Source organism: Henckelia pumila, chromosome 3 (genome assembly GCF_033568475.1).
Source record: "Henckelia pumila isolate YLH828 chromosome 3, ASM3356847v2, whole genome shotgun sequence".
NCBI classification, from domain to species: Eukaryota; Viridiplantae; Streptophyta; class Magnoliopsida; order Lamiales; family Gesneriaceae; genus Henckelia; species Henckelia pumila.
The window spans coordinates 174647126-174658658 of NC_133122.1; the positions used below are offsets into that span (position 1 = coordinate 174647126).

At 34.8% G+C, this 11533-nt stretch overlaps 2 protein-coding genes across 2 annotated transcripts; both read right to left on the minus strand.

The window, feature by feature from the left end:
* Positions 1–2005: 2005 nt before the first annotated feature.
* On the minus strand, positions 2006–4178 carry LOC140887037 (cytochrome P450 CYP72A219-like). Its single transcript, XM_073294046.1, has 5 exons — positions 3905–4178; positions 3605–3825; positions 3169–3413; positions 2703–3087; positions 2006–2576 (listed from the first exon to the last, which is right to left on the minus strand). The coding sequence occupies exons 1-5, from the start codon at positions 4176–4178 to the stop codon at positions 2151–2153; spliced, it is 1551 nt and encodes a 516-aa protein (XP_073150147.1). The 3' UTR covers positions 2006–2150.
* Positions 4179–4524: 346 nt separating this feature from the next.
* LOC140887038 (cytochrome P450 72A397-like) lies at positions 4525–6680 on the minus strand. The gene is made up of 5 exons (XM_073294047.1): positions 6481–6680; positions 6143–6363; positions 5659–5903; positions 5167–5551; positions 4525–5075 (listed from the first exon to the last, which is right to left on the minus strand). Exons 1-5 carry the CDS (start codon positions 6581–6583, stop codon positions 4647–4649), a joined length of 1383 nt encoding a protein of 460 aa, XP_073150148.1. The 5' UTR covers positions 6584–6680; the 3' UTR covers positions 4525–4646.
* Between the last annotated feature and the right edge of the window lie 4853 nt (positions 6681–11533).

Sequence of the window (11533 nt, forward strand, 5' to 3'; positions counted from 1 at the left end):
TCATTGGTTTTACAAAAACAAGAAATACAACCACCGGTTGGGAAACAAGATGTTGAGGAAGCTAAAACTCAAGAAACAAGTGCTAATCTATCATCAGCTTTTGATAATCTCGATGAAGCAACAATTGATGAGGATTCCTCATCAAGTCAACCCTCCGCCTCTGGGGTAAAAGAGGAAGAGATCAATCTTAGGCCCGACACTGACAAGAGCAAATCTAAGATCGATACTAACCCAACTATTATTTCTCCATTTTAGGTTTATCAACAAAGGTGGGAGAAATTAAGTACAAGAAGTGAAATTAACCCTAACACTTGTAAGGTTGATGTGGCAGGGATATATCCAAGGGTTTGACTAAAAAATAATGTCAATCCTAAGGATGTAAAGCTCTAGTATGAATTTGGAGCCTTGGCCTCAGTTTATACAACGTCACCAAGCTTTCCAGAGATATCACAGTTACCGAAATGGATTCAGGAAGCAGTCCAAGATACATGGGCAAATAACGACCATTTGTCCAGAGGAGATGTGCTTGAGTTATAGTTTTTTAGTGCAGCTCCAGAACCAACAGTGAAAGGAACACACGAACCCTTTAATTTCATCAAGCTAAGGAGACCTGATATAAATAGTCATAAATTTATCAAGGATCCTAAAACTGAAGAAATACCCTTAGTGTCCACTTTCGGGGATGGGGTATTTGGGTCTGTCTTACTGAGATAAACAAAGTCAAGTTTTCATTTAAATTTTATCAGAATTCTGTGAATGGATCGTTCCTGTTAAACACAATGACGGGAAAAACTACAGCCTTTGCGGAAGACCTCTTTGAAAAGAAGAGAAATATTTTGTGGAATAACAAGCTGACGGAGAGTAAAGAAACTCGCTGAAAATTTTGTAACATGACTCATATTGGACGATGGTCAGAGAATATCTGCCCAGAATGCCCAAATCAGAAGGAGCCAGAATTTGGAAAAAACTTTATACCCCAAACGGATCGAAAGGATTTTTCTGAGACAAGCAAAGGTGGACAAGGACCACTGAAGATGCGTTTTCACAGGGGCCTACTTCAAAAGCAAAAGATGCCCCGACAACAATAAAGCAGGCATGTGAGGAGAATAAAGTCAAAAGAAATTGGCAGACATGTGATTCCTCCACTAGTAAAAGATGCCATCAATAATGGCATAAAGAATACAAGACAGCTGCCTCCTCCACTAGCAAAAGATGTCATCAATAATGGCATAAAGAAATACAAGACAGCTGTAAGATTTCCTGCAATTTCTCGGTGAAACGAGTGGAACCTCAGCTATAAATACAAGCGTTCAAGGAAGCTGAAGATATCGAACATTCCCTTCAGTTTTCTTACAAATAAATTGTTGTAATATTTTTCTTTCTATTGTATTAAGTTTTCTTATGTATTTCAAGAACAAGGCTACTATGAGTAGCTAAACAAGTTGTCTTCTCCTCTTCAAAGGAGTTGATTTATGTAATAATATTATGTCTGAATAAATTTCCTAAATCTCTTGTTCTTTCATGTTCATATTTTATAATTAAATTTATATACCATACGCCTTAAGGTAGAAAACGAATTAAGGCTGTGCTGGGTGTCGTTGAAGGAGCTTGTGCAGAAACCATCTGTTGCGACTGTGTGGTTGGAGTGTGAGGAGCACTTCATAAAACTCGGCAGGTATGACCCGACGACATTATGGTCAAAGAGGTATTTAAATTTAATTTATCTTACGGAAGCATGTAGGACCCTAATCTGGAGTATATCAGCTGGAAATCTTGCGTAACTAATAGTCTTGCATGGCCGGAACTGGTTCGATAGGTATAACAAAGCCACGTACAAATGATTAGTTTTAATTATGGGACCACTAGAAAGTAAAAATAAAAAAAATGGTGGGTAAGAATTAAGTTAAGTTAAAGAGAAGTTTGGTAGTGGGAAGTTTAAAATAATTTGCCCATATTAGTTTGATCGAATGATTTCAAGAGGAAAAAAAAAAAAACAAAACAAACAAAACAAACAAAATTATTGGATTAAACCAAACTTCGATAAGTTACATTATCAAGAGCTGAGATAAACCAACTTACAACAAGACCAAAATTTCAGAAGCTTGCACATACAGTTTCAGAAGCTTGCAAGGCGCAAATTGCATCATGTACTATATTTTTCTTAAAATCAAGTGAGCACCATGTTGAGGTTGAAGAGTTATAATAGTATGAGGCGCATGTGTATAAGATGGCGAAAGCTCGAAGGAGAAGCGTTGCAAGATCATGGCGAGTGCCACTTTTGCTTCGAGCATGGAAAACGTTTGTCCCACACATATTCGAGGTCCCCAGCCAAATGGGAAAAATATACCTTGGCCTTTCTGCGCTTTTGACACGCCTTCACTAAATCTATCTGGCTTGAACTCCATCGCGTCGTCGCCCCAAATTTCACGATTGTGATGCAACATAACCATCGGAAGGGAAACTTGAGTCCCTTTTGGCAATGTTAGAGATCCCAGTTTGGTCTCCTCGGTCGCTCTACGAGTAAGAGCGATCACGGGTGGATACAGCCTCAAAACCTCATACAAGATCATAGTCACCTGTGCAAGGATTTCATATAGCCCTTTTTCATTATAATTTCTTGAAAAACTAATAGTTTTAATTACTAATCAAACTTGAAAGATTGGACTACTGTTCTTGATCAATAAATCAAGCGATTTACTTACGATTTTGAGGTGATTTAACCCATCAAAATCTGGCAATCGACTCCCAAACACTTTCAAAACCTCATCTCGGGCTTTTTTCTGCCATTCTGGATGCCTACTCAACAAAAACAAAGTCCAAACAAGCAACACAGAAGTGGTCTCCTGTCCAGCAAAGTAAAACAGTTTGCACTCTTCCACCACTTCGTCTATGTTCAGACCATAACTCTTGTTTCCTTTGAGTTCGATTTCTTGGTAATTCGACTCCAACAGCAGTCCTAATAAATCATCGTTACACGCTTCCCCGGATTTCATCGCATTAACCCTTCCATTGATCAAGCCCTTTATCGAGGATCGAACTTGTTTATCTATTTCCTTCATTCTCTTGTTCCTTTTGGTTGGCACAAATCTGCACATAAACAAGTCGTAACTCGAAAACATTGCAAAAGAGCCAAAAATATGTCCTTTCCTGAATGATAAATTACATTACCTCCATCCTGGAATATATATGGATCTTGAAGCCTCGATAATGAGCTCTGCCATCTCCTTCTGGAGTTCGAATACTCTTCTTCCTTCTTCATATCTACTGCCGAATGCGGTTCGCGATATCGCATCGCTTGACAAGTTTTGTAGATGTGGCCACACATCGAGCTCACATAATCGTTCTGGCGAGACAGAGCTCTCCCATTTTCCCATAACTTCTTCACAACTTGAAATGAAAGCAGGTATCATGATCTGCACACATAAGTTGAAATTGTACATAGAAGGTTTGAAATAAGTTCTTACAAACACTACCTAAGTTAACCTGTCCAGCTCCATTCATATTGAATCCAATCAACCATTCATAGCTCATAAATCTATTCCATCTTACATTATGTTAGGCTCAACTCGACGGAGATGTAACTAATTAAGGCAAGAAATACAACCTTTAATTTGTCGAGATGGAAAGCGGGGTTGATGATTTTTCTGTGTTTGGCCCATTTGTCTGTTTCATAGCTCACCAAGCCTAGAGCCAGCAGTTTGGTGAGCGGATTCGGGCTCTGCGCCTTCTGGTAGATAAGATATTTGGTCATCACCTCCTTTATGAGCTCAGGCTCAGTGACAATCACCGTGGGGACTGGACCAACCCAAAAGAATGAACTTGTTCCTACAGTGTTTCAAATACAAGAATCAGACACGAACGTACCACACCAAATTCGGTAGCATAAATATATATATATATATACCATATTTATTGATGGTTTCGAGGAAGAAGGCGATGACCCTGGGCTTGATGTCGTCATGGAGATTGATGGGCTTGGATTTGGCTTCTCGAATCATCGTCACCAGTTCTTTCAAGTCTCCAAAGATGAAGCTATAGGAGTTCCCTTTGAGACCCTGCTGTCTCAACAATTTCTCCACACGTTTAGGCCTAATCAAAGTTATTTTCACCACTTTCCAAGCGTAGAATATTAGCACTAAAGCACAACAAACAGAGAGGGTCAAGTACAGAGCTCCCATGGTTGATTGATTGCCTTCGTGGATTGCAGGGGAGCTTTCCTTCGTTTTATAGTCTCATTTAACGCGCTAGTTTTTATAACCACCATGTAACTTACCGGCACATGATTGTCTCACGGAACTAATGGAGTCCATAAAAATTAAATCAACAATTACGCTGTAAAAGTCAAGACAAGAATGATACGACGTAGGTACGTTTGTGCCAATGAACGTGTCTTAATCGGTGACACATGTCTATTTGTCAGCAAATAGGCGAAACAAAAGAAAAAGACAGGAACTAAGAAGAAAATTCCTCTAGCATTTGCCGTCCATAATTTATATTACAACAATGAAAAAAAACAATGTTACTCATAGGAAAAAGAAAATCATCTAATTTTCCTTTATTTTATTTTATTTTTTAAAAAAAAAGAAAGAAAGAAAACAGCTTCCACGTACAGTATTGATAAATTGCGTCTGCCCTGCTATCAAATACTATATTTTGCTTAAAATCAAGTGAGCACCATGTTGAGGTTGAAGAGTTAAAATCGAATGAGGCGCATGCGTATAAGACGGCGAAAGCTCGAAGGAGAAGCGTTGCAGAATCATGGCGATTGCCAGTTTCGCTTCTATCATGGCAAATGTTTGTCCAACACATATCCGAGGTCCCCAGCCAAAGGGGAAAAATATACCTGATTGGCCTTTCTGCGCTTTGGCCACGCCTTGGCCGAATCGATCTGGCTTGAACTCCATTGCATCATCCCCCCAGATTTCACAACTGTGATGTAATATGACAATTGGAAGTGAGACTACAGCCCCTTTTGGCAATGTTAGTTTCCCTAGTTTCGTCTCTTCCATTACTTTACGAGTAAGCACGAGTGCTGGCGGATATAGCCTCAAAACCTCGTACAAGATCATAGTCACCTGCCCAAAAATACCCCTGTTTTTGTAAGATAAACACTCACTAGCTAGCTAGTTTTTTTTTTTTGAATGAAAATCAAAGCAATTTACTTACGATTTTGAGTTGATTTAAACCATCAAAATCAGGTACTCGAGTCCCAAACACTTGCGAAACCTCATCTCGGGCATTTTTCTGCCATTCTGGATGTATACTCAACAAAAGCAAGGTCCACGCAAGCAACACAGAAGTGGTCTCCTGTCCAGCAAAGTAAAACAGCTTGCACTCCCCCACAACTTCGTCGATGTTCATACCGCAACTCTTGTCACCTTTGAGTTGTATTTCTTTGTAATTCGATTCCAACAATAGTCCTAATAAATCGTCGTTACACGCTTCCCCGGCTTTCATTGCATCAACCCTTCTATTGATCAGGCCCTTTATTGAGGATTGAACTTCTCTATCTATTTCCTTCATTCTCTTATTCGCTTTGGTTGGCATAAATCTGCAAGTAATTAAACGTCATGACTCAAAACATTATTTTTCAAAACAACCAAACATATTTTCTTGTATAGTATATACACACACACGACACATATTTAACAATGCTACCTCGATCCTGGAATATATATTGATTGTGCAGCCTCCAAAACGTGCTCTGCCATCTCCTTCTGAAGTTCGAATACTCTTCTTCCTTCTTCATAGCTGCTGCCAAATGCAGTTCTAGATATCGCATCACTCGTTAAATTTTGCAAATAAGGCCACACATCTAGCTCACGTGATTGTTCGGGTGAGACATAGCTCTCCCATTTCCCCATAATTTCTTCACAAGTTGAAATGAAAGAAGGTATCATGATCTGCACAAAACCAAACCAGAATTTACTCATGATTAATTAGTATTTTTTTTAATGCTCGATCGAGCTCTAAATCTAATACTATGATATATAAGTAGAGAAACTAAACTATATATTCAGTCAGAATTCAAGCTCCAATATTCATATCGAATGAGATTAGCTAGCATTGACAGATGAATGTTAGTCTCAACTCGATTTTTCGATATGTCGGAGATGTAACTAAATTAAGCAAGAAAAACAACCTTTAATTTGTCGAGATGGAAAGCAGGGTTGATGATTTTTCTGTGTTTGGCCCATTTGTCTGTTTCATAGCTCACCACGCCTTGAAGAAGCAGTCTGGTGAGCGGGTTCGGGCTTTGCGGTTTCTGGTAGATAATGTACTTGTTCATCACCTCCTTTACAAGCTCGGGCTCAGTGATGATCACTGTCGGGACTGGACCGTTCCAAAAGAAGGAACCTTTTCCTACAATATTTATATATGTAATTAATTAAAAGGAAAAAATCATGACATGAATATAATATATATTTGTAGAATATATATATATATATATATATATATAAGAAAGAGCAGCAATATGACCATATTTATTGATGGTTTGGATGATGAAGGGTATGACTCTGGGCTTGATATCATGATGGAGATTGATGGGGTTGGATTTGGCTTGTCGAATGATGTTCACCATTTCTTTCAAGTCTCCATAGATGAATCGATAGGAGTTCCCTCTGAGACTTTGCTGTCTCAAGAATTTCTCGAGCCGTTTAGGCCTAATCAGAGCTATGTTCGCCGCGTACAATATTAGCACCGCTATTAATATTATTGCACAACAAACACAAAGGGTACTGGTGGAGTACAGAGCATCCATGATATTGATATATATGGTTAATTAATTCGGGTGGTAGCTAGCTAGCTAGCTCTCCGATCCTCGTTTTATATATAACAATAATAGTCTTCTTTTTGGCTCAAAAAAAATAAAATAATAGTCTTCTTTTTATAACCGGTGCGCAAATTTTATTAAATCGAATTCACGCAATATATTGATTTTGATTTAATAAGTTAAAAAAAATGTAATATGTATAATGAAGATTACATTTACATTTATAAGATACTTTTGAAATTCTATTTAAAATTACTTTTAAAGAATTTTTCAACTTAAATACATCTAAGATAACTTTATATTCAAAGATAAGGTGTAATAGTTATGTAATTTTAAAATAATGCATAAATGTGTACATAATCTTCATTATACCGTACGTACATATAAGATGCTCTCATAAAATATGACTAAAATAGGATTTACACTAGGCTGACAAATTTTAGAAAAATTTCGACCCTTCCCGATTCCCAACTCGTTTACGTTAAGAATTTTTTCGTCCCGAACTTTTCCCGATCCGAGTGGTCGGGATTTTTTCCGACCCGATCAATTTTGGTATCGGGATCGGAATAGGTAACTTTATCCGACGGGATTCCCGACACGACCCGAATATATAAATAATATTTTTTAATAATATTTCTTAATTAAAAAAATTAATTTTTTTAATAATTTTCTGTTTTAATATTAATATTTTATAATTATCTACCATATAATTATTTTTTATATTTATATTTATCTTTTTTAATATTAACATTGAGTTATAAATTTTTTATTTTTTTATTATTATTATGAAAATTATATGTTTTTATTGTATTAATGAAGTAGTTGTTTTAGTTTATTTGTAATTTACTAAAAAGATTTTTTAGTTTTTAATGGTTATATACAAATAAATTTTAATTTATTTGTAATGTACTAAGAAATTGTTTGATTTTTTTCATAATTTTTTTTTAAAAAAATATTTTCATAGAATTTTTTTTTAAAAAAATATTGTTTGGGATTACCCTCTCCCGAGCCGACAGGATCCCGAACATTCGGGTCCCAACACTTTTCGGGTGCGGGATCGGGAGAAAAAAATCTCAATTCCTATCAGGACGGAAATCGGGTAAGGGGGTTACAGGACGGGTCCCGACCCAATCTCACCCCTAATTTACACAATGTAGTGATTCAATTCGATAATTTTTTTTAAAAAAAAAAAAAAAAAAGGTTAACGTCTTAAATAAATATACAGAAAATCTCTTGTGAGATCGTTTCATAGTTTAATTTTGTTAGATAGATCTACTAATTGATCCAATCCATGAAAAAATCTTATTTTTCATGTCAAAAATATTATTTTGCAGTCTATATATGAATCGGGTGTTTGGCTAAGCTTATTAAAAACAGCTTTTAAGCTCCTATAACTTATAAGTTGTTTTAAAACCGTATAAGTTGTTAGGTCTTATTTTAAAAATAAGCTATGAAAATGTTTGGATAAATTTATTTTAAACAATTTAAAGATGTTGATGTGTTTGGTATTATAAGATCTTTTATTAACAAAATTACCAAAAGAGTATAATACTATTAATGTAATATGAATATATATATATATATATATAAACAAACGAAGTATTTTGCACTTTTATAAATAAAAATTAAACTTCTATATATTAAATCTATTTTATATTTACATTTAGAAAAACTGAAAAAATAAATTAAAATATGTCAAGGATAAGAGTGGAATTAATAAAAATAATGAGGGACATTTTGGTGAAGAAAATTATTTAAAAAAAGTATTTTTGAAAAAATTACCTCTCCCTTACTTTTTTAAAAAAAGCTTATAAGCTGTCAAACAGCTTATTTTGACAGCTTATAAGCTGTTTTTAAAAATTTTTGTCAAAAAAAATTTGAGATCTTAAAAGCTCTAAAACAGCTTAATTACAAGCTATTTGAAAGAGCTTTTAAACTCTGCCAAACACCCTCTAAATTCATTTTAGTAGATGAATTATTCAGAAATTAGCAAATTGGTACATAGTTGAACGAAAAATCGATTTTACGTTTTAATTAAATTACTTTTAAATCATTTTTTTTATTAAATTCAACTAAAAACATATTTTATTTTTCAAATTATTTATTTATTTAAAAATATAATAAATAAATATCTTATTGATTTTCAAATATATTTTTATTTTAATCATTAATTAATTATATACTCAATATAATATATTTTCAAATTATTTATAAATATATACTAAAATTATATATTTTTATATCTAATATTAAAATTATATATTAATAAAATCACGATAATAAATAGTCATAGGACTCTGTTAAAATATATTTAATTTTAATATAAATATGCTAATTTAAACGTTTATGTTTACTTATATTTTTTTTAAGGGAAAAGGACCGAACTCGAATTCAAGTCCTAATCAAATAGGCCAGTAGGGAGACTGTTGGGATACAAGTCCGGTTTATTTATATTTATATTCAAGCACGAGTAAAAAAAAACTCATGTACTTACCAAAAATGCTCAAATCAAGTGGAAAATTTATACGCCATCAAAATCGTGTGAAAGAGACAATGAGTAAGATTTTTTCTCAAAGAGTTTTTATTTCACGATATAAACTTTAATGTTGAACAGTACTTTTTCAAATTCTCAACAGATCAATACCTTCAAAAACTAAAATGGTGATTGTGTTTGCTTTAGCAGTGTAAAAACAGTATATGTGGTACCCCCATATCACATAAAAAAATCAAATATTTAAATGAGTTTATAATGAGTAACAATGGACTTTTATAGCAAACTTGAACAATCATTTTCGTAAAGCAAAGACGGATCCAAAGTAATTGGTAAAGGGCCGATAGTGCCGTCATGCTTGGGGGAGGCTTGGGCTCGGGGCGTGACAAAATTGAATCAAAGACTGTCGTTAGCTGAAACATGGGAAAATATGTGTTATGCGGAATAAAATGCTACGTGCGTGACACCCACCTCTTGAACATGCGGGACAAAGTGCTATATGACGGGAGTCACCTCTGAACCTGTAGGGCCAACCACATCTAGATTTCCAGAGCTTGTAACGCCCGAAAAATCCATAAATCCAATCACGAGTATTAATAGGATTTTAAATGAAATTTAAATGGTTTTATTTTATTTATTTATGATTTAAAGGTTATTTTTAATTAAATGTCTTTAGGTGATATTTTAATGATTTAAAAGTTTGTGGTTGCAACTAATGAACCGACTTCAAAGCCCATTAGGTACAAATTATTTGAGCGTGTAACTATTATTCCTTAAAAATTTCTTCTCACCCTAGCAGCCGCCTATCCCTCTCCTCTTCCCAATCTCCCTTTCTTTAACTCGTCTTCAATTGAGCAACTACCGTATTTTGCTCATATCTTCTTCGTCCGGTGTCCAAACTTCGATCCGTTTGATGGGTTTTTCTTCCTTACATCCATAGCTTCGATTTGAACCATGAATTGCTACTTTTGGTGGACGTTACTACCTAGATCAAAGCCTTATTGTAAGTTGTTTCTGCACTTATTTCCTGCATTTCTTCCTTGATTTTGTCTTTGGTTTTTGGTGTCTCCTCACCACGTAAAGGTGTTATTTTGAGTTAGGAACAATTGAACAATTTCCTGGATTTAATCTTCCTTTGGCTGCTTTTTTAGCATGTCTCGATTCCGTTTGAGTAAGGCTAGATCTCTACAAGTCCAAATTGATTCCATTCTTCGAAGAACAAAGGCAAGTTGCAAGTTTTTCAAGAAAATTTTAAAGTTTTGAAACTCATTCAAGAGTATAATTATTTTGATATGAAAATGTATGTTGATGTGCATGTTTTAATGGTTTTATGATTTTGAGGAAGCATGAAATTATGAGTATGAAGTTATGAATTGTTGTAATCGTGAAACGTGGATCGTTCTTGACAAGTCTTGAATTATGGTTTGAAAAGTTTAATTTTTTGAAGGTTTGATGTGTTCTTGAAGTTTTGATTAAAGTTTGTTCAAGTTTTGTAACATGAAAAGTATGAGTTTTTAGATTTTGAAAGAGTTGAGTTAGTGTTGAGGTGTTTTTGGATTGAGTTGTTTTGAAGCAAAGTTATTCAAGTTTTTTTTTTTTTTTTATCCAACTCTTTGTAAAACTTGATGTTATTGAAGTGTTCAACCAAGTTTTTTTAGTGTGTAATTGAAGGATGAGTTTTGAATGAGTTTGGAGTAAAGTTACTTTCATTTTCGCAGAAAAATATTGCAGGACACGGACTTGGAAGGCCCTCCGGGTCAAGGTCCGTGTGCCTTTGGCTTTCGAGACTTTAATGCACGGACCAAGGCACGGAGGTGGCACAATGTCCATGCATGGGTCCGTGTAGAGGTCCGGATAAGGGTCCGTGTGGTAGTTGTTGGAACACGGTCTTTCTCCGGATCAAAAAGAAAGTGATACCCGGTGCAACGAAAGTTTTAAAATTTTATATGGAACGATTCCATATGGGTATCAAATTCCTACGATTAAAATTGATAACATAAAATTTAAACAATATAAATTTTACCTTAAAATCTCGAAGCGATATTATGGACACCAACAGATTAAACTGCTCTTGTTGTATATCCCAGGAACTGATGAACGAACGTTTCTTCAATCAGGTCCACGAACAGAAGTTTAATCCCTCTGATAGACTGCACTAGAAAGTCTATCAGAAGTTTCTACGAAGAGAAATAACAGATTTGATCTGCTAATTCAGACTGCAAATTCGAAATTTTCAGACTGAAAAATCTCAAAGACAGAGGGAAAGG

What these genes read in the sequence shown, in the direction of transcription:
- LOC140887037 (XM_073294046.1), bottom strand. Translation starts at nt 4,178, where the DNA reads ATGGGAGCTCTGTACTTGACCCTCTCTGTTTGTTGTGCTTTAGTGCTA. An exon ending in TCCATCTCGACAAATTAAAG is followed by an intron (nt 3,414 to 3,604) that starts GTTGTATTTCTT and finishes TTATGTGTGCAG; the next exon opens with ATCATGATACCTGCTTTCAT. An exon ending in GGTTAAATCACCTCAAAATC is followed by an intron (nt 2,577 to 2,702) that starts GTAAGTAAATCG and finishes ATCCTTGCACAG; the next exon opens with GTGACTATGATCTTGTATGA.
- LOC140887038 (XM_073294047.1), bottom strand. Translation starts at nt 6,583, where the DNA reads ATGGTGAACATCATTCGACAAGCCAAATCCAACCCCATCAATCTCCAT. An exon ending in ATATATATTCCAGGATCGAG is followed by an intron (nt 5,552 to 5,658) that starts GTAGCATTGTTA and finishes AATTACTTGCAG; the next exon opens with ATTTATGCCAACCAAAGCGA. An exon ending in GTTTAAATCAACTCAAAATC is followed by an intron (nt 5,076 to 5,166) that starts GTAAGTAAATTG and finishes ATTTTTGGGCAG; the next exon opens with GTGACTATGATCTTGTACGA.